Genomic DNA, 21,369 nt, shown 5'->3' on the forward strand with positions numbered 1-21,369 from the left:
CCGGCCGCCAGGGGTCGCTGCCGCGGGGCGGGCCCAGCGTCGCCGCCGTTGCTACGGGGCTGTGGCGGCCTCCACCGCCGCGGGCCTCCGAGCTGTGCCCGCCCCGGGCCGCCGAGGCCCCGCGGGGAGCCGGCGGGGCCCGGGCCGCGTCCCGCCCGCGGCGGCGGGGGAGGTGCCGCCGGGCCCAGCGCAGCGGAGCCGGCCTCCGCCGGAGCGGCAGCGGGCGCGGAGGTCAGTGCTCTCTCGGCGGCGTGTCCGGGGCGGGGGGCGGCCTGAGGGAGGCCGGGCCCGCGGCGGTGGCGGGGCGGGTCTCGTCCGGGCTCTCCCCGCCCGGGGTCGCGGTGTGGAGACGGCGGGTGCGAGGAGCCGGCGAAGATGTCCCCGCTGCCCGCGCATGGGAGAGGGCGGCGGCTCCCCCGGGGGCACCGGCGGCGTTCCGGGGACGGAGCGGTGCTGTGCTGCGGAGGAACGAGCTTGCCTTGAAGCACGGGTGTGTGTCCTAAAACTGCTCCTCGGTACCTGCGGCAGTGGGAAGGTGGCAGCGACCTCCCCGCTCTGAGATCACGGTGGAAGCTGAGATCACTGGAAACTTCCCGGCCTCTGGCAGCGGGTGCTCGGGCAGCCCGGAGGGTGTTGTGCTGGGGCTGCGGAACACGCTGCGGTTTATGTGCTGGTTTCAATCCCTTTCCTACCAACAGCATGCACAACCTTTCCTTAAAGAAGTCTGTGCACGGCCAGGGTGCCTCCAGCAGTGAGGAAGTCGGTTCACTGCTTGCCTCTTAAAAAGAATAATAATGGGTTTTTAGCAAGGTCATGTTAAGGTTTGAATTGTTGTGGAGGGAGGGCCTGTGAGGAGCTTGCTTTCTGAATAAGGAGCAGAGCTTGCAGCTCGTAACATTTCATTCTTATGTGTTTCTCTTGGGGAAATCCAGGTATCCCACCTCTTGGAATCTCACAGACAATGCATCGGCCTACACTTACGTCTGCCCTTCATTCTTCACTACAGACTGAGCTGTCTTCAATTGCCATCTCTTTCTGGCTTAGTTAAAGCCCTGTGAACCTATGGGGTAAGCAAGGGAAGGAAGCTATGCTGTGAGGAGACTTTCATGTGGAGCAGTGTCTGTAGCTGGTACTTGGGAGAGAATGAGTACTCCGAATGGATTTCCACAGCACTCAGGGGCATGTGTTACCCGGAGCACGGAGGGTGGAGCAGTGCAGGACCTACACGCTAAAAAAGCTGGAAAAGCAGCAAAGAAGGAGGCTGGTGGCAATGCGGCACTTACCTTTGAAGATGCTCCAAGTGCAGGCACTGCTTTAAGTGAGACCTTAAAGCTTCTACCGGATGACCTCAAAGCTAACATGAAAATGAAGCTGCTCGCTCCAAGGCCTCCTCAGAAGCCCCGGTTGGAGCGTGCTGCATCTCTGGATGAGAAAAGCTGGAGGAGGTGGAGGCGGTTTCGAACGAGCCAGGAAAGTCTGACTGACCCCAACGAGACGAGCTCCTCCAATGGCTCTCTGCAGGAAGCGTCCCTCAGCCCTCCCGCCAGGGGCAGGGCGAGCCCCTGCTACCGGTGCTGCCACCAGAACTCCTTGCACAGTTCACCAGATGCCTCGGAAGCCAGTGCCGTGGGGAAGAGCAGAGGAAGCACCTCGGACCTGGGGAAACGAGCCTCTGAGCTCTCCAGTGCCTTTGGTGGGCTTCTGCGGGGGAAGGCGTTCGCGGGCAGCAAACCCCGGCTCTCCCAGGTAATGCCGGCGCGACCTCTGCCGCCCCTGGAGCTCAGCGTGGCCTCTCCCTCGCTGAGGACAGCAAACAGGATTGACTCGGATTGTCTGGATTACCGGCATTATTCTCAGCACAAGTTTGGGAGGGTGAGCACCAGCTTGAGCGATACCAGGCTACACGGCAATGGGATGGTCTATAATTGCTCCACAGATTCCATGAAGTCTACATTCAGCCTGCTCACTCCCATCCGCTCCAAGGATGTCCGCAGCAGGTACGTCCCCCAGCTTCTCCTGGCAAAAGGTTTGGGGTGTTAGCAGGGACCAGCTGCCCTGTGGGATCCTGCTGGGCAGGGAAATTCCAACTGGTCATCAAGCACAGGTGTTGTTCTATGGTGTTTAACTTGCTGTAGAGACTGGAAACATTTTGAAGATGAAGAGATCAGTACAAATACTCTGGATTTGCTCCTTTTAGCTGGGTATTGTTTTTCATAAATGTATGTTTGATTTGTCCTTGGCTTGCTTGTAATATTTAAGTAATCCTTTAAAAATGAAGGAGCAGCAGCTGTGCCAGCAAAAGTGTGCTGGGCTTGAACTGAAGTGTTAAATGGCAGGAAAAAACCCCAAATATCTTAGCCTGAAACTGTCATGCAGTACCTGCAGTGCTGTCACAGTCCTGTAAGGTGCTGAGGGTCCTCTGCGGATGCTGAGCTTGTTTGGCTTCTGGCAGGATCAGCTCTTGAGGAAGAGTGTGATTCCATGTAGATCTCAGCACTTCCTCCGAGCATGGCCCTGACCTCTTGCTCTGGTTGCTCATTTGTCTTCGTTCTCAGTTAAGTTTAGGTTGTTGATTGGAGGTACGTTAATCTGCTTGTTAGTGTATCCAACCCTCTCCTCGTGTTGGCAGCAGACCCTGTGTCTGTGAACACTGCCAGCACACAGCACACGCACTGCAGCAGGAACTGATAGTGCTGCTGGGCAGGAAACGTGGTAGAAGGTAAAGGACACCACTTGTGTGTTATAGACACACAACAGTCTGCGAGACCTGAGGGATAAATCTGACCATTGATCCAAAGAGTGGAGTCAGTGGTACAGGGGAAATCAATTCTGAGGTAAGGTGTTACTAACTGCTAAATATGCCCCAGAGATGGGTTGTTACTTGTTTGCTGTGAGGGTTTTTCTTTCACTTCCCTCTGGGAAGCTGTTGGAGTGGGGTGGGCAGGCCCATGGGTTGCGCAGCATTCCCTGCAGCGTGCTGCCATCGGTACTTGCAGAGCTTAAGCAAGATTAAAAATGCTTATTCAACTTGCTGTCCCTTTGCCAATACCCCTTTGGTTTCATAAGCAGCGTGTTCTTGGGAGAGGCAGGCGGTGCAGGGCAGAGCTGTCCTTACTGAATGTGATACTCTTTTAGACCTCAGACTCAATAAATCATTTACTTGAACACTGATGTGATGAGCTGAATTGAAGGAGGAATGTGCGTTTGAATCCTCGATTAGGAGCAAGTTGGTACCAGAACAGTGGGAGGTATTTTTGTGTTTTAAGTAAACTGGGCTGCCTCAAGATACTCAAATATCAAACCAATCTCTCCATGTTGTGCCTGTGGTAAGTACTGGGGGGATTGAAGACTTTGGATGGCTTCAGCCTCCTCATCACAGAGCCCGTGCAGCAATGATCTCACCATCGTACTCATGTCCTGGCTTTGAAAAGGCTGGTTCATGACAAGGGTTTTGTTTTCCTGTGTATGATCCATGAGCTCTATAAGGGTTGGAACTTTATAAGGAACTTCAGGCAAGCAGGACAGTATATAAATACTAAATGCCATTTTCTTGAGCTAGAGGTATGTTCTTGATTAACTCAAGATTCAAGCATTACCAATTGTTATTCCAACTGTCGTGCCATTTGCTTAGATGCTCTTTTATGGCTCTTCTGTTCACAGAAGCTATCTGGAAGGCAGCCTTCTGGCAAATGGTGCCTTACTGGGTGCAGAAGAACTTAGCAGGTATTTCCCTGATCGCAATATTGGAATCTTTGTGGCCACCTGGAACATGCAGGGTCAGAAGGTACGTGCCCACAAGTCTCCGCAGGTCTTTTGGCAGTGGTGAGGTTACCCCATCCTGACTGCAGGGACTGGTGTGGTGGGTGTTCCTGTTCATGGCTGTGCTCCTTGTCAACCTGAGTTCATTGTCTTACTCCAGTGACGAGGCCCTCTCATATGTGTATGCTTTGCTGCAAGTGCATTGTAACGGGGTTCCTCAGATACTGGGTATGAAACCAGGGACCTCTGTGACTTTTTGTGGCAGCTCCTTAACACCCCATTACAATTAGGGTCATATGAAGATGACTGATGATTCTGTGCTTATGATGAGAATGTCCCTGATGCTCAGCCTCCTGCCTACATCTTTATGTAGCCTATGAATTCAGGATTGGTTCTACCAGGTGACTGAGAAGCTCTGCTTGTAGGAGCACAGGCAACCCCTGGGGTGTTCAGGAAATAGCTACAAACTTGGTAAAAGCATCACTGGAAATCAGAAAATTAACGTTACTGACCCACGTGGCTGAACTGCAGATATTTGGTTACTGCTGCAGTGACAGCAGCTGAAGTCTGCCTTTGGGAAGGAGAATCTTTAGTGTTATGACTTAACCTGGTTTTTGAAGCCTGAGTTGTTCGCGTACGCTGTGGAACTCGGAGCTTAGCCTGGACTTCTCTTGTACTTTTCTAGTAAATCCTTGCATAACTAATACTGCTATTTTATCTTTATTAATAACAGGAACTTCCGTTGAATCTGGATGACTTCTTATTACCAACAGATCCTGACTATGCCCAGGACATGTATGTCATTGGGGTTCAAGAAGGCTGTCCAGACAGGTAGCAAAAACAATGTAATGAACCATCCTCTTTTATTGCTAATTAATTCCTTTGTTTTAATTAGTCTGGAAATAGTCTCCATTATATTCTTAGTATTGTCAATAAACAACCCATTTAATAAGACTGAATTCCATTGCATGAGCACCAGGGGAAGTGGGTTTGAGAGGAAAATGCCACAATAATCTATAAATATAGACCTTGGTGCTATTGTCAGGGCAGGTAACGGCAAAACTCCACCTGAATTCTGTGAGCTGGCCATGAGTGAGCCCACGTTGGCTGTTGGCGTTAGGCCACATGCTCAGCAGTGTTACGTGCTTCCAATTTCTAGCCTGTCTGAGGTTGACCAACCCTGGAAGAGTGGTTGAAGCCTCATGTCAGACTCTGCTCCTTTAGGGTATTTCCCAGTGGGAGTCTCATTCCCTGAGCTGTGCAAGCTGCTCGGTGCAGTGGCAGCAGCTCTCTCACCAACGTGCAGCGCCTGGTCAGACTGACCAGCCGTCCCTGCAGCAGGGGAGGTTTTGCTTGCGCTTACCTGACATTCTGTATCAGAGGAATTGCTCTTGTTTACACAGTGCTGATTTCCTCTCCTGGTTATTGTCTCTTGTACCATGCCTGTGATCCAGCTGTTGTTCTTTCCTGCAGAAGAGAGTGGGAGATCCGCCTGCAAGAGACACTGGGCCCCCACTACGTCATGCTCTACTCAGCTGCACATGGGGTGCTGTACATGTCGGTCTTCATTCGGAGGGACCTGATCTGGTTCTGCTCAGGTGCGTGGTCCAGTAAGAGCTGGAGAGGTTGAAGGACTGCTACCATCACATGTCCTTCTCTCCAGGGCTTCCCTCCCCTAACTTTCCTGCTCCCTGTCTCTAGAGGCTTTTCAGTAAAAGCAGCTTCTTTTTCTCCTTCCAGAAGTGGAGTATGCTACGGTGACAACTCGAATCGTATCGCAGATCAAAACCAAGGGAGCTCTGGGAATCTCCTTCACATTTTTTGGGACCTCCTTTCTGTTTATCACCTCCCACTTCACATGTGAGACATTTACAGTCTTGTTAAAGTGTCCTGATTGAGGGAGGAGGGGGGGTTGCTTTACAGAGGTAAAAAAGCTGCAGGGGGATGGAGGTGCAGGTCAGGCTGAAGTCAAAGCTCAGGATTGCTCAGCTGAGGAATTAAGGGAAGAGGATTTTTTTGTATTAAACACACAAAAGAACTGTGTTTAAAAAACCAGAGATGAACTGTGCACAATTGTATCCCTCTTTGCACACCTTCTGTCATCATTTTTCAGTGTGCGTGTGCCCTGGGTCAGTGTTACATTTTACATGTGGGAAATGTCTGATGTCCTTTGGAAGCTCCTGTTTTAACCGAAAATGGTAACTGAATGAAAACAATGCACCGTTGGCAGTAATGGGCTTTCTGTCTTTCAGCTGGGGACAGCAAGGTGAATGAGAGGAAACTGGACTACAATAAAACCATTCAGAGCCTTACACTTCCCAAGAACGTTCCGGACACAAACCCGTATCGATCCAGTTCTAGTAAGTGTGGAACTTGCTTGGGTGGGAGCCCAAATGAACAGAGTTTGTGCATTAGTTTTCAGTCTGTGCTAAGGAAGAGAGAATGAGAGTGCTCATCTGAGATGGTATGAAAAGAGACCACAGGATGGTGGCTCTTCACATGATTCATTGGTTTTAGGTGGGATGTAATTTGGGGGAAATCTGAGAGAAGTTGAAATGGAGAAGGAGAACAAAAGGAATTTTCATTTTTTCTCAGAGCAGCAGTAAGATCACTTGGGTGTAACTCCATCAGTATTAGGGATGTGTTTCACTTTCCGAGTGTTTTCTAGATCATTAGAAATTAGTTTATTTCAAAACTTAAGGATCATAGTTTCAACTTGCACATGCACAAGTCAGCACATTGTTTGCCAGATCCCATTATTGTTTCTTAATACTGACCTGTAAACATGATGTCTAGAGATATAGCTAAGCCCTTTTTCTATAGAGATGAATTTACTCTTTATCTGAAGTGTAGCATCAGGGTTTTGTGTTCATAATGATTTTGTGTCCTATCGATATTTTTTAGTCTCTTTTCAGGTTTTTCTATGATTTTTTTTAATTTCTGTTCTGTTTTCTACTGTTTTTTTATGACACATTCTGTGATGGTCACAGGCAGAAAACATGCTCAAGTGTTGTACCTCCTGGTAGTAAAAAGAAAGAATTTGTGCCTGTTCCTTTGACATACACCTAGCAGCACTCAGCAAGCTCTGCACCACACAGCTCTCACTTGAAAGAAGGGAGGTTCATTGTAGTGAGTGTGTAGCTACATCACATGCTTCAGTTTTCTTCCAAAGTCAAAGGGAGATTCGGGGCAGAAACGTTTGGGATATTTTGTTGTTTTGCTTTCAGAACCTCTCAGGGTGTTCACCCTCATTCTGACCCTTCTGGCTTGGATTTGCAGGTGATGTCACAACACGGTTTGATGAAGTGTTCTGGTTTGGTGACTTCAACTTCCGACTAAATAAGGATCGGGAGACTGTGGATTCCATCCTGAACCAGAACCCCGAAACAGACGTGTCCAAGCTCCTGGCATACGACCAGCTTACCAGTGAAATGAGCAGGGGTGAGAGGAAGCTCTTTTTCTCCCCAGTCTCCAGAACAGAGATATGTACACACAGAAATAAGTACAGCCAAATCCCTATTTCCTAGAGACCTTTCCTGCTTTCTCTTGTGAAGTTCCCTAAAGAAGAAAGTCAGCAGATGTCAAATACAGTGGCAGTCTGTACAAGGGACATTTTGCTGTGTATACTGTGATCTCCCAATCTGACTCCTCTATAAACTGGACATCATTCTGTCACAGTCTCAGGCATGTGGATTTGAACAGTAGCACTTGCAAAGCATCCTGAGCTTTCGTTGGAAGGGGACGTGCATGCGCCAAGTGTTTATTTGTTTAAATAGCCACTGCCTGTTTTTTGTCCTCACTATGTAAGAACTAGAGCTTGCTCCCTTTCTGGAGCCCAAACCCAGGTTTTTTCTAGTCATGTATGTACATGGCTGTTGTTTGTAGCTGGCATTAGTTAAGCAGTGTTGAAGAGATGCAGATATGTGCTGGGTTCTTAGGAAGGAGGAATGTGTTGTTCATGCTGCTTTTCTCTTCCCTCACAGGGTCTATTTTCAAAGGATTCCAAGAGGCTGACATTTGTTTCCGCCCTTCCTACAAGTTTGACATAGGAAAGGACAGCTACGACACCACTTCCAAACAAAGGACTCCTTCCTACACGGTAGGGGTGGTTTCAGAGCAGTGGGCTCAGAGGGGCTGCTCAGCCCCATGTCTGCCTCCAAAGGGGATTCTTACCTCTGAGAAAAACCTGCTTCCTACACTCCACCTGCATGAGATGGTCATGCTGAGATGTGCTGCTGAGGGGCAACAGGGCACGTGGAGCTGGTTTGGCAGAAAGGATCATTGAATCTGTGAGCACAGGGAGAGTTGGGCACATGCTGCTGGTCTTATTTTCCCTGCCTTATATCCTGCTCAGTGCATTCTCTGCTGTGCTCAGAGCTGGGTGCAAAACCACTGTTGGTTCTTCGTTTTTCATGAATGTGTCCCTGTCCAGGACACTTTATTTCACTAATTGGAATATGGTAAATGAAGAGAATTGTCTCTTGTGAACCAGTGCTTCTTTCCAGGGTGGATGTGCAAAGGGTGTTACATCCCTCTCCCCTTTCTTTGCCCCCCAGGACCGAGTTGTGTTCCGCAGTCGCTACAGGGATGACATCCATGCTGTCAAGTACTCGTCGTGTCCTGTGATCAAAACTTCAGACCATCGGCCTGTATTTGCCTTGTTTCGTGTGAAAGTGAGGCCTGGCAGAGACAAGTTAGTACCTCCTTATTACTCTCTGTGTGAGTGCACATGGCTCCAGGGATCCTGAGGATATGCTTCTGTTCGGAGCTTGTCCTCTCAGGAGAGTTCCTGAAACAGAGTTTATCCCACGCAGCTCTCTGCAGCCTCTGTGGTTTTTACCCAATATACACTCTCAGTGGTCAGAGTGCTTAAACCTTGCACTGACATCTGAAATCCCTGCTGCTGGGTTCCTTAATCCTCCTGAGGGAGATAAACAGAGTCTGCTGCAATCGACTATAAATCTGTGTTTTATCTGAGCTGCAGCTCTCTGGTTTTCCTGTCGGCATGGTCAGCTTTCCTCTCTGTTCCTCTTTCCCTCTTTGGGAGCAGTGCTGTTTTCCCTCCCCAGTGGTGGCTGCATTTCAACATGTCAGTGGAGTGAGATCCTCCCAAGTTCTTCGTGTCCCCCTGTGGGTTGTTGTGCTCATAGAACTCCTTAGAAAATTGGGTTAAGTCACTGAAATTTAGTTCATCATCTCTCCTGTGAGCAGCATGGTTGGGGATGTCAAGACCCCGGGTATCTAGGAAATGGTGATTTCTCAAAGCAGTTGGTCAGCAGTGCAGTTAGAATTGGGATTATTTTGTTGTTGTTGTTTATGGCTATTTAGTACTGGTTAAATAGGTGAAGTTGGGCTGCTGGGGCTTCCTCTGGCCTCTCTAGAAGAGACCCAACGTAAGAACTGTTGTGCATGAGCCGCACCAGCGAATACACCAAGTTAAGAGTAAGCTCGTTCAGCTTTCCAAATGAGTGGGTTTTTTTGGTTCAGGGTCATAAAGAACGTCCCCCATGAATGCTGGCATGTTCATGCTTAAATCGAATGTGCATTTGCCTTTTACAACCAGTACTTCCTTCATTTAAATGTGAAAAACCTTCACTTGTTGCTGTGGAAGAACAACGTTGTTTTACCCATTTTCTCCCGCAGCAGTAGCTGAATGTCTAAAGAAAGTAAAAATCAGGTTTCTGGCCTTTGTTGTACAAACTAGTTTGGAAGTGTTGGGAAAACAAGAATGTATTTGTGCCCTGATCCAATTCCCTGTGTTTGCATTGTAGCATTCCACTGGCTGCAGGGCAGTTCGACAGAGAACTCTATTTAATCGGAATAAAGAGACGGATTACGAGGGAACTTCAGAAACGGAAAGAGCAAAAGGACCAAAAATCCAGCAGCATATGTAGCATTTCCTGAGCTCAGAACTCTGTGTTAGAGGTGCCCGGAAAGAGGATTTCACGGCAACTCTGCAGGGAATTGTCTGCCTAAGCACCTCTGGCAGCCACTGTGGCTCCTGAAGAATGTCTTAAACCTCATCCTGGATTCATTTGCATGAGCTAATCCACGTAGCTCAGTGCTTTTGCTGAAGAAAATGGAGTCAGTCATGTAGGACATCCATCCCAACAGATGTAATTGATTTCATTTTATCCATACTATCTTTGGAAGAAACCAGGTGCAGCCTCTTGGTTCTAAGATGACTCCACGCAGGGGTCCAGCTTCTGGAACTGGCATGACCAGGGACCTCAGAAAAGCCTGCAGAAAGGTGAATCTGTTTGTCTGTTTGATCTGGTTAGCTCACACGCATTGTGGGGTTGGTTTTTAATCCTTATCTGTAGCCAAGTGTATGATGGTGTTCTGTAAAATGCGTAACAGGGACCAGTGAGGGGCCTTGGGCAGGTTCGTGTAAGGGTGGTGCTCCTGTGTTGGGCTTTATTGGTCCTTTGCAACGAGATCTGTGTGAATGTACATTGGAAGTGTAGGAACACTGCCTTTCAGTAACTGTTCTATAGGCCTTCTGTTGCTAAGGGCGTAAATCTCAACCTCTCACACCATGTATCTGGCTGTTGAGACTGAAACAATCCCTTCCTGAACGCACTTGCCCTCCCCAGGGGCGCTGCTGCTGCCTGCCTTCAGAGCAGGACACTTGAAAATAATGGTCTGAGTACAGCTTCACCAAAGGGATCAGGATGCCCGGGGGGGTCCATGCAGAGACACTGCAGCCAGTCACAGCGGCACAGTTCCATTACCTCTGATGACAGTTAATTCCTTTGGGGTTTACTTTTCCAATTCAGTGAACTGTGAGTAACTTGCTATTTTTGAAGTAGTGTTGTCTTAAGGCAAAACATCCTCCATGGACCAGTATGGAACTGGTGAAATGTTCAAGTACAGCTAATACTTAAGAACTCTTTATGGGCGCAGATGGGTTGGATCATTAATCACCTTAGTACATAAACCACCGTGCAAACAACTTGGAGGAAGTGCTGCTACCTATGCAACCTGTCCAAGACAGAGCTTCTCTTCTGCGGTACAAACGTTCATGGCACTGATCTGTCTGTAGCCATCAGGTATTTGGATTTCCTTTCTTTTTAAAGGAATAAAAATAAATTAATGCAATACCAGAAATGAGCACCAGCTCTTATTGCCAGGCTGGCAGAACCAGCGCTGAGTGTGGGACACGTGCTGACTGGGTGCCCTGAGCCATTTGGCTTCAGCTGGAAGAGCAGGACAGATTCCTTTGGAATCATTTGCATTGAACAGACGAAACACATTTCACCTGCCAGTTCAAGAAACCCAGCCATTAACTAATGAATTTCAGACCTCTTACTACTCCAGTCATGTCAAGGTGTCTTTTATTTTCTTACAAACATACACAACAACTGAATAGGATTTCCACACTGTGGGTTCCACAAGAAGCAATGCAACGTTTTCTTCTAGTTGCACAAGGAAGGGTATGGGGATAAAGCAGGCAATAGCTGCCTTACAGTGTTCTGCTCCCAGTTTGATTGCTCCTCACAATACACATCTAGCCAGGGAAGTGCTGCAATGCAGCTGTCTACAGTTTTAAGCCCGTATGTTAGGGGAGTTGTGTAAATCAAATGTTTTAGTCCTCTCTTTTGGGTCTCCATTTCTTCAGTGTTTCACATGCATGGCACTTCATGTCTGTAACACAGTGTCAGTCAGTTTCAAGAGCATCAGCTTTCTAAATGTTACTGTGTCGATCTCTGCTCTGAGCTGAGCTACGTCTCTGCTGCGAGACTGACAATTACATCCTCTCTTTACAAGGCCTTAAGTTCATCTGACTGACAATGAAAAAGCAGGTACAAGTTTCAGGTGCAGCAGCAGCAACTCCTGTAATAACTTTGTTAGTATACTAACTGGAGTGAAAGAACTCTTGTTCTTTAGCATAGCTCACTTACAAGTGAAAAACCTGAAGAACAGCATCACTTTCATTCTAGAGTAAGTGTCCATGGAGCATTATACACAGTATCTCTGTAGGTGAACTCCTTGGAAACTTAGTTATGCCATAGGTCTACTTTCCTCTGAGCTCTAGCAAAATTACAGAGTTATTTCCAAACATGTGACTTCTAGTAGTACTACAGATGTAGTACTACAGCCAGTAAATTACACTGAAGAAATGGATCCAGGATGCTTGTAACAAAACCTGGACTGCAGGAAACTTGTCACCCAGCTTCCCATGGATAATAACTAGTATTCTCTTAATTTAGTCTGACCAAGTCTTTGTTCACCTTGGTAACAGCTATAAATATTCTCTGAATTGAGATACATAAGCCAAGCTCTTGCCATGCCACCCCATTCCCCAACAAGGGCACACACCGGGGCCTCCCGGGTGCCAGCCCTGCTTCTATTGCTGGTATGGTTTAGTGGTAACACACAGCAGTGACTGACTTCTGCTCAGATACATGCTTTCAGCTGTAATGAGGAACATTTTGGCTTGCTGTGTTCTCCCCAGTGCCAAGAGAAGGCTGTATACACCCATCCTCTCTTGTAACCTACTCAGGGGGTCAAAGTACTCACCCAGGGCCACGGTGGGCCTTTAAGCCCAAGGTACTGAGCTCTTCACAGCCCAGTGCTCTGAAGCAGCTTATTTCAGCTGCAGCACAGCTCCAGCTGAAAGACTGGGGGAGAGGGGGAAGTGGTTTGCAGCAATATTGGAATCTCAAAACCATATCAGAAGGCAGCAGGTCTGGCCCGTGCAGGGTCTATCGGAAGAGCCGGTACACCCGCGGGAGCCGCCCGTCCCTGCTGGAGAGCGCTGCCTGGATGTGCTCGTAGGTGGGCAGATCTGTCAAGTCACCCAGGGCAGCCACAGCTGGCTTCTTGTGAAGCATCTTAGTGACCACTCTCTTGATATCAGCAGATTTCACTTGACCTGCAGAAAAACACCCCAAAGCCAGAGCTGTGATGACTACATTCCAAATAGCATGAAGCTTTATTAAGATGCTTTATGGAGTGATGGGTGCTCAGAAAACCAATGACTAACTCTGGAGCTTCTCTACCCTGCTTGGTTTTTCCTTCCTAGTGTTGTACTAGCTTGTAAGCAGTTCAGAAGATCAGTTTGAAATATATATATGAAGTATTTATGCCCCCAGCCTCCTAAAGCAACTCATCTGCGCTACAAGAGTGTAAGTTGCGCAATCCTGACTGTACCTACAATTCAGTTAAGGAAAAGCATTGTCTACTCACTGATGAGGGCACACAGCTCGTGAGGTAGCTTCCTTGTGTTTGTTGCCAGCACTTGCCTGCCCACGTCTTCAAAGATAACGGGCCGAGACTCAAGGTTCATCATGAGCATGGACTTCAGCTGCGTCTTCGCTCGCTCCAGTTCTACCTGTCAATGAGCAGCAAATAGAAACAGATGTTCCCAAAAGCCTGGCCAGTGCTCCAGCACAAGATACCGTGTAAGTAAGAGACCTGCAAACACCTTCCTCTGTGTGAAGGTGTTGCTGAAGTTACCATATTGTTTTACAGAAATACATAACATGCTTATCTACAAAACTCCACTCTAGCCAGGCCAGTGCCCTGTACTATTTAGGCTCCAAGACCATCTGCACGCTGGGCTGCTGACCTCTCCTACAGCTCCTGCCATGAGAATGAATTCTCTTGTGATGATTTCCACCATCTCTCGAACCTGGGAAAGCAGATAATTGAAAGAAGATTAGAACATTGCTGCTTGGTAACAAGTGAGTCTGGTAATAAGTCTTTGAATACAGGACTGTGTACCTGTTTTGGATCTGCACTGGCATGTATACACAGGAGACCTGTGTCCTCGTAGCTGTGGTGGTAAGAGGTTGCATTGTACATCCAGTGGTGCCTGGGAACATAGAAACAGCATTTAAAAGTTTAAAAAACAGAATTTAGATGTAAAAATTAAGCAAACATGGACAGTGAGTCCCCTCCTAGTGCTTGTCAGGGTTCTCAGCAATGTCAGTGGGAATTGTCAATCCCTGCCTCTGAGGATTTCTGCATGTGGCAGCTACTTCCTTCCCTCCGCCTGCATCCTTGAGAGGAAACCCAGAACATGGAGCTGTATCACTGCTACCTACTGCTAACTCTGTTAATATTCCTGGTGAAAGGATGGATGGGGCTAGTGGAGGGTGACAGAATTCCTGGTCACCTCTGCCCTTTACTTTCACTCTCTCCAAACACCCACTGACAAATCAATCCCGTGTGTTTCAAGCGGAATAAACTGATGTAAAACCAGGGGGTGTTGGCTTTCAAAAGATGAAGCCTCCCATGGGAACCTGCTTGAAGACTGTTTCTGCTACCCCCTGAAGAGAAAGGCAAACCAACCTGTTGAGCACATTGAGATATAGTCGGGTGAACATGCCCTTGCCAGGCCCTCCAGCTGAAAAAGAGCCTCCACCTCCCATCATCATGTTCAGTACTGCAAAGGGAATGAAGTCTTCCTCCTGAATGGCAACAAGAAATTCAGTCAGCTAATAGCAGAGCTCCCGAGGGTCTGGGGTGAGTAAAGAGGGACAAAGAGGCACAGCACAAGAAGAACTTAAAGGTCAGTGCCTTCATCAAACAGTACAGTGCTTGTCTATACATGCAGCATCAGCAGCAAGAGTACCAGTGCTTGTATAATGAGAGTATTCTGGGATTCCTCAAGCACAGGGCAATCAGAACAAGGGATTTTAGGTTAATACTTACTAAAAACGAGCAGCTTTCTAACCCAATCATGATGTGGGTAAGCTCTGGGATGGGAGTGGGGCCCAGACTCACATCTGACATATCTTTTTCGACCTGTGGGAAAAGCAGACAGATTATCAGCACTGATTTCAACCTCTGTTGTATCAGCTTGATGTGCTCCCAATAATTAACCTGTCACCCACATACTAAAAGCAAACCCTATGGAGAAAGCAGCTTAAGTCCAAATCTGCCTCTCCAACAGACAGGAAGAGGCACGATGCCACCTCCACCTTCCTTTCACCTTGACAATGCCTCCTGTGTACTGCGCCACAGATCTGTCCACATCCCTGGCCTGGCCGCTGCCCCACGCCGGCTCCACTCCCAGCAGATGCTTCCTGGCACACTCCACCAGCTGCTCGTGCTCGATTCCCACCCCGGCGAGCACCATCCTGTCCGGTGTGTAGTAGTTCCTCAGGTAGGAATGCAGCACGTCCCGGCCAATTTTGTCAGTGTTTTCCACTGGGCAGAACCTGTTCAGTCCAACTGTATTGTCTCTGTAGGCTGCCTAAAAGGAGACAAATGCACTAAAGTAACAAATATTACTTGAACCACTCCATCTAAACCTTCTCTTCCTGTTGTAGAATGATGCCTGTTTGAGACATGTAAGGAAAGACAAGCTGAGCATCATTTTGCTAATGTCACCCATGTCAACAAAGAGAAGTGACATAATTGCAGTTTAGGTTAAAATCTTTCATGTGTGTAGAATGTAGGATGATTTCGAAGTGGAGGGACAATAACATTCTCTCTCCCCACCACTGAAATCTAGTTCAATGACAGAAAAATCTGTTTTCAGAATAGTGTAAGAAGACTATTCTGGTGAGAACACAGGAACTCTCACAGAGGGGCTGCATGCAAGGGTGTTTTACCGCATGGATCATTTCTGTGAGGAGAGGCTCCGGATCGGGTCTCATGTTCAAGTCTTCAAGCTCAAATCGTATTGCTGCTCGAGTCATCTCGATTTCCTCATCTGTCATAAGGGAGAAAGCAAGAGATCACCACCACCACCACGCAAAATCCCTGAGCTCTCATAACTCTTGATGAGCACAATCTAATGAAGATTAGCAACTCGTGGGTTGGAAATCTGTTCTTTTGAGGAGGAGCCTTGGCTTCCCACACCTGACAGCCTGGGCCGGAGCGCTACGTCAGCCAGCAGGTTGACCACTGTGTCCAGGCCTCGGGCCTCAGCAGAGACGGCGTACATGATGGTGTCCCTGCAACACAAAGAGGGGTTCTGCGTGAGAAGTGCACAAGTTATTCGTGGGGAGGGTCTCACTGGACACAAGAGGAAAATGTTTCACAATGAGAACAATCAGTCACTGGAATGATCTCCCCAGGTAAGTGGTGTCCAACACTGGACACTGTTAAGATCTGGCTGGACAGGGTGCTGGGACAGCCAGTCTAGGTGATGCTTTGCCCAGAAAAGTTGGACCAGATGGTCCTTGAGGTCCCTTCAACCTGGGATTCTGTGATCCTATGATTCTATGGTCATTCAGTAAGCACGCATCAGGAAATAAAGCTGCTTGACCATTGCTCATTAAATGCTTTTGAAAGGAAACAGAGCAGAGTTTTATACCCCTTTCAGGTTCACTTTTGTAGCTGCTGAGCAGTCAGTGCACAGAGGAGTGTCATACCTCGATGCCTGGCAGTCGCAAATGCCCCCGTGCTTTTCTAACGTGAGGAGAATTTCATCTTTGCTGCCAAACTGAGCTGTGGACTAAGGAAGAAGACAACAATGTTATCAATTAGTAAAGCAATAACTGTTCATACTCCTTCAGGGTATCCCAGAATATGCATCATCGTTGACTGTGAGGGTCCTGGGACACTGGCACAGGTTGTCCAGAGAAGCTGCGGCTGCCCCGTCCCTGGCAGTGTTCAAGGCCAGGTTGGACACAGGGGCTTGGAGCAACCTGCTCTAGCGGAAGGTGTCCCTGCCCGTGGCAGGGGGTTGGGACTGGATGAGCTTTAAGGGCCCTTCAACCCAAACCATCCCATGGTTCTATTTTACACTCACTAACCCTGGACATGAAAGCACGATGGACCTTCAAAATACACCTGCAGTCCCAATAATTATCTAGGAATGCTGCCACCACCTATTTCAGCAGATCAGACCCCCCGTGCTGCTCAAGCCGTGCAGATCTACAGTGTTCCACACAGACCCCGCCGGGACGGGTACGGGACTCACGGAGAAGGCCAGCTTTTCCAGGAAGTGGGAGATGCCACTGAGGTATTTCGCTTCGTGTCTTGATCCCGAATTCACCAGAACTGGCGTTAAGAAGAGAACGAGTCAGCGTCATTACACCGGCCCCGGGCCTTGCCCCCGGGCTCCCGGTGCCCCCGCTCCGCCCGTACTCACGCCCCACGGTGCAGAACTGCCCGAACTTGTTCTGGGACGCGACGCGCAGCCCGTTCTCCAGCATCGTCACCCGCGTCTCGAACCGCTCCCGGCCCTCGGCCGCCGCGAACACCGCTTTGGGCACGCCGGGCAGCGGGCAGGTCAGCGACACGCTGGGGTAGGCGCCGCCACCGCTGTAGCTCCGGCCGGCCGACAGCCCGCACCTGCGGGGCAGCGGGACCCGCCGTCAGTGCCCGGAGCCCCGCCGCGGGCCCGCCCGCCGCTCCCCCCGCCCCGTCCCGCCCCGTCCCGCCGCGGGGCCGCGCTCACCGCCGGGCCGGGCCCCAGGCGCGCCCCCTCAGCCACGCCATGGCGGCCGCCATGTTGCCGCCACCGGGAGCCTCTGTGCGCAGCCGCGGAGGCGCCGGGAGTGTGTGTGGGGGTGTGTGTGTGAGGGCGGGGCTAAGGAGTATGGCCGCAATTGGGTGAGGCTGCGGCGGCCGCTCGCTGATTGGTCGGTTCTGAGGGAGGGCGGGGCCTCGCCTTAGGGCGGTGGGGACGCGGCCATGGCGGCGGCGGGGGGGCTACCCGCGGAGCACAACCCCTTTTCCTTCCGCGAGTTCGTCCGCAGCAAGGCGCGGGGCGGCGGGGACGGGCCGCGGGTGAGCCCGGGCCGGGGGCGCGGTTGTGGGTGAGGCCGGGGCGGGAGCGCGCTTGGGCCCCGCCGTGCTGAGGGGACTCGTCCTTCGGCCCCTGCTTCATCCCCTCTGCTCCGCTCTCCCCTCGCAGCCCGGCCCCAGCCTCGGCCCTCTGCTGCTGCCGGATCCGGGGCCGCCCGGGGAGGTGGAGGATGATGATGATGAGGAGGAATGGAGCGGGAGCTACCAGCCGCTGGCCGTGGAGCAGGCCCACCTCGCCGCCGCGGGCCCCGCATCGCCCTCCGCCGGCTCGCCCTTCTGCGAGGGCGCGGAGCGGAGCGTGGCCTCCCCCGGAGCCCCCGCGGCGCCCGGCCTTCCCTCCCTGCGGCAGCCCAGCTACGAGGAGGTGAGCGCCTCGGGCGGGCTCCCGGCACCTTGCCCGGCGCGGCACAAGCACTAACGCGGGCTCTGGCTGGTGTCAGAGGTCTGAGCTCCGGCGTCGGGTTGCTACAAACCCGCTCTCAAAGCTGCTGTCAGCAGGGACTGCGCGGGACGTGGTGGCTTGTTAGAGCAGCTTGAAGAAGAGCAGGAGGTCTGCAAGGCTGCTCTGTAGTGTCAGAGCCTGTGCCTTGTCTGTTCTCCTGCTTTTGGCACTGGGTGACTTTCTCATGGTCCTGCCCTTTGAGGTCCTGTTAATTTAGAGTTAACACCCTTTGAGGTCATTTAGAATGAACAGTGTTTGATTAGTCATATCGATGCTGCGTTTCTGTGCCCCACGGGGTCAGTGTGGTTGAATGGCTTCAAGAGGGGAAGACAAGGTGTGAAAGTAGGCTTGAGTGTCATAGAAATTGCAAAACCTCCCAGCACTAGAGTTGAAGCTGGATGTTTTTTGTGGAACTGGCTTGGGAGTGTGAGTAGTGCTGTGAAACTGCACCTTCATGTCTAATGAGAGTTTTTCTTCTTATAGCTGAAAGAAGAGAATGCCTCTTTGAGAAGCAAGATCAATAAGCTTCAGATTTTCTCTGAAACTCAAGCAGACAAGTGCGTAAGCCACAGTGTGGGGAAACTAACCACAGAGGCAAGGAGTTGTCTTAGAAGAGGTGCTCAGTGGGACAGTCCCTGTCTTTAGAGAAGAACAATGTGGTTGAAATCTATGCTGTTTACTTGAAAAGCTTTAACAAACCTGGGTTTGTTATTGAAAAGACTTGGAAAGAAGTAGCAAGCTGACTGCTGAGGGGGGTGTGTGGCTTAAGCTTCATGCAGTTTAGGTGCATGGTGACAGTGAGGGTAGGGCTTGACAGGAGGTTTATCATAAAGCTTCAGATTAACAAAATAATCTTAATCTCTCCCATTTGAAGCAAGAAAAGTGTGTTTATTTTTGCTGGTGACCAGTTTGATAATGGGAGACTTGATTTTCCTGAGGTTAAACAACCTGGTGACCAGTGTAGGGGGGTCTTTAAGTATTCCTGCAGTTCCTGGCTGAATCCTCTGCTGCTCCTTGCAGTGAGGCAGCTGCTGCTTCCCTGGTATGGGGTAACTGTTTCAGAATTACTCTTATTTAGGCTGATTATTTTCTATAAGGCCTTTCCTCTGTATGGGTCCCACTAATGCTAATGGCTGTGGGACAGAGAAATCCCCATAGCCACCACCAAGAAGTGCAGTTCTGTGGGAAGTCTTCATTGCTCTTACAATAGGGAAGAATGAGTTTCGTGTTCCTTCCCTGGATTTTTCTTCTGAAAGTATTTAATGCTACAAGTGCTCCCTGAACGTTGTCTCTTGTCTTTTAAGGGTGAGGAAGCTTGAAAAAAAGCTTGAGGAAAACAAAATCAAGGAGGAAAAAGAAGCGCAGGATTTGGAAGCGATGGTGCAGCATGTGGAACAGAACCTGCAGCTGATGACGGTGAGTGGTGGTGGTTGCACTGAGAACCGGGCAGCTGTGTCCCTCTTCCTTCCCTGGGAGTGAGGGAAGATGGAGCAATCCCATCCCCATGTGGGCACTGGACAGCTCTGACGTGGGCTCAGACTTTCCCCCATAACAACACTGTGTCCCAGTCAAGAACTCTTGTTACCTAAAATAAGGGAGGTTTTTGCATTAGTCCCATTTCTGGATTCATCAACAACTTCAGGAGCTCTTTTGCAGCCTTCTGAAAGCACCTCCCATGGGAGCTAAGAGCTGCTTCTCCTGCTGCTTATTTATACCAAGTATTATTTCTCCCAAAATAGTAGTAATTTCACATCCAGAAATGATGGGTGTCACTGGAAGAGATCAGAAAGGAAAAACCGGGAGGGAGGAGAGGAGGCAGCTCCTCATACGTGGTTGGGGCACTTCCCCTTCTAACGCATTTGGAACACGAGGTGGTGCATCCCAAACAGTTCCCTGCTGGAATCTGGCATTCCCGTGTAGCTCCAACCGCCTGTTGCATCCTGAACACATTGCTGTGGGATAAATGATCTCTGTTCTATTCCAGAAACGGGCTGTTAAAGCAGAGAACAGCGCCACGAAGCTGAAACAGGAGAACGCGTTACTGCAGGTGGGAAGCGGCGCTCGCGGCCCGGGGGGATGTGGCAGGGGGCTCGGCAGGGCCTGTGGGGTGTCAGCACCGGGCGGCAGCTTCCATCCCCGCTTCCACAGCGGCTCCGGGCTGGGTCTGTGAAGGACGCAGGCTGGAGGGCAGGCTGCCACGGATGTGCCGTGTGGGATTTCAGCGCAGTTTCCTGTTGGAGCCTGCTCTCCAGAGCTGGAGCAGACTCTCCAGGCGGTCTGGGCTCTGTTCGTTATCGGTTGTACCTAATAAACGTGTTGTTTAGCTGCGCTGGTTGGGGATGATTACCTGCGGGAGCTCTGCGGTTGTTTTCAGGTGAAGTCTCTGCTCCCTCCCCAGGTTCAGCTGAAGAATTACAAGTCGGAGAACGAGGCGCTGCGGTCGGGCCAGGCGGCCAGTCTGGCCACCGTGAGGCAGAACGCGGACACTGCCCTGCAGAATCTTCTCACGGTCATAACCAGCTCCCGGGCTTCCATCAGGTGAGTTGTGTTATGATGGCTTCTAACACCATCCGGTGCTCCCTAAATCCAGAGGTGTCAGCTAAATGTCCCCAGGGGCTTTCCTTCTTAGGATTGAAACTTGGATTCTTACTTTTTGTATGTTATCAGGTGCTCTGTGTTCTTACTCACCCACAAGGTATTTTCCTCCAAGTTTAGGTAATAAAAATGACCAGAATGTGCAAGTCTTACTTTTTACTCAGTGTAAAACCATTATAGAGGTTCTCTTTCCCCAAGACTCCTGCACCTCAAGAACCACAGTCTGCAGTCCAGATAAACTGCTGCTGGAAAAATCACCCGAGTAAGCACCACTCACCCGGTGCCGGCTTCACCCTCTCCCTCCTAACGCTGTGTCCCCCCCTTGCAGGCAGCTGGTCTCTGGAGCAGAGTCACTGCAGCTCGTCGCTGATCTCCTCACATCCATAGATAGGATTTCAGAGGTGTCCCAGGATGGGCAGTGACTGGAACAGAGCGGAAACCATTCCCAAAAACTCTGCTTTTGATACTCGGCCTCATTGCGATACACAAAGCTGTCGGTGCTGCCGCCACCGGACTCCTAAAGCCCTAATGGACGGACAAAAGTACGTGCCTCCGGGCTGGGGCCGCGGGTCCTGCTTCCCCTGCACCCCGGATTCCTGCTGGGACCCCGCAGAACACCCGGGGTTCGGCCGGGACCGCCGCTCCCGTTCCCTCCCCATCAGGAGCGTTCCGTTGCCACGGAGGGAGCCGGGGGGTGGTGTTGGCGCAGCGGGCGGGCTGGGGCTGCGGGCGCGGTGTGACGGGTGTTGCGGAGCCATTAAAGGCGGCGGCGGCGGCGCAGCCGGTGTGTCCGGTCACTGCGGGCCCGGGGCGGGCGCAGGGACCCGGGGGCGCCCTCTCGCCGGCCACGTGCACCGGTG

The 21,369-nt window shown here is 50.4% G+C and overlaps 3 protein-coding genes across 3 annotated transcripts; 2 read left to right on the forward strand and 1 right to left on the reverse strand.

Moving 5' to 3' along the window:
• Positions 1 to 48: 48 nt before the first annotated feature.
• INPP5E (inositol polyphosphate-5-phosphatase E) lies at positions 49 to 10,872 on the forward strand. Its single transcript, XM_030506835.1, has 11 exons — positions 49 to 231; positions 933 to 1,997; positions 3,661 to 3,784; positions 4,493 to 4,590; positions 5,233 to 5,357; positions 5,500 to 5,619; positions 6,012 to 6,119; positions 7,039 to 7,200; positions 7,743 to 7,858; positions 8,316 to 8,452; positions 9,531 to 10,872. The coding sequence occupies exons 2-11, from the start codon at positions 1,144 to 1,146 to the stop codon at positions 9,661 to 9,663; spliced, it is 1,977 nt and encodes a 658-aa protein (XP_030362695.1). The 5' UTR covers positions 49 to 231; positions 933 to 1,143; the 3' UTR covers positions 9,664 to 10,872.
• A 207-nt stretch (positions 10,873 to 11,079) lies between these two features.
• Positions 11,080 to 17,200, reverse strand: PMPCA (peptidase, mitochondrial processing subunit alpha). Its single transcript, XM_030506836.1, has 13 exons — positions 17,123 to 17,200; positions 16,814 to 17,016; positions 16,643 to 16,722; positions 16,092 to 16,174; positions 15,577 to 15,671; positions 15,327 to 15,427; positions 14,702 to 14,965; positions 14,422 to 14,514; positions 14,059 to 14,177; positions 13,489 to 13,579; positions 13,334 to 13,396; positions 12,952 to 13,096; positions 11,080 to 12,637 (listed from the first exon to the last, which is right to left on the reverse strand). Exons 1-13 carry the CDS (start codon positions 17,173 to 17,175, stop codon positions 12,468 to 12,470), a joined length of 1,560 nt encoding a protein of 519 aa, XP_030362696.1. The 5' UTR covers positions 17,176 to 17,200; the 3' UTR covers positions 11,080 to 12,467.
• A 118-nt stretch (positions 17,201 to 17,318) lies between these two features.
• ENTR1 (endosome associated trafficking regulator 1) lies at positions 17,319 to 21,355 on the forward strand. Its single transcript, XM_030506837.1, has 7 exons — positions 17,319 to 17,454; positions 17,582 to 17,836; positions 18,398 to 18,471; positions 19,219 to 19,330; positions 19,899 to 19,961; positions 20,313 to 20,452; positions 20,838 to 21,355. The coding sequence occupies exons 1-7, from the start codon at positions 17,359 to 17,361 to the stop codon at positions 20,929 to 20,931; spliced, it is 834 nt and encodes a 277-aa protein (XP_030362697.1). The 5' UTR covers positions 17,319 to 17,358; the 3' UTR covers positions 20,932 to 21,355.
• The last annotated feature ends 14 nt before the right edge of the window (positions 21,356 to 21,369 follow it).

Source organism: Strigops habroptila, chromosome 15, assembly GCF_004027225.2.
Source record: "Strigops habroptila isolate Jane chromosome 15, bStrHab1.2.pri, whole genome shotgun sequence".
Taxonomy (NCBI): Eukaryota; Metazoa; Chordata; class Aves; order Psittaciformes; family Psittacidae; genus Strigops; species Strigops habroptila.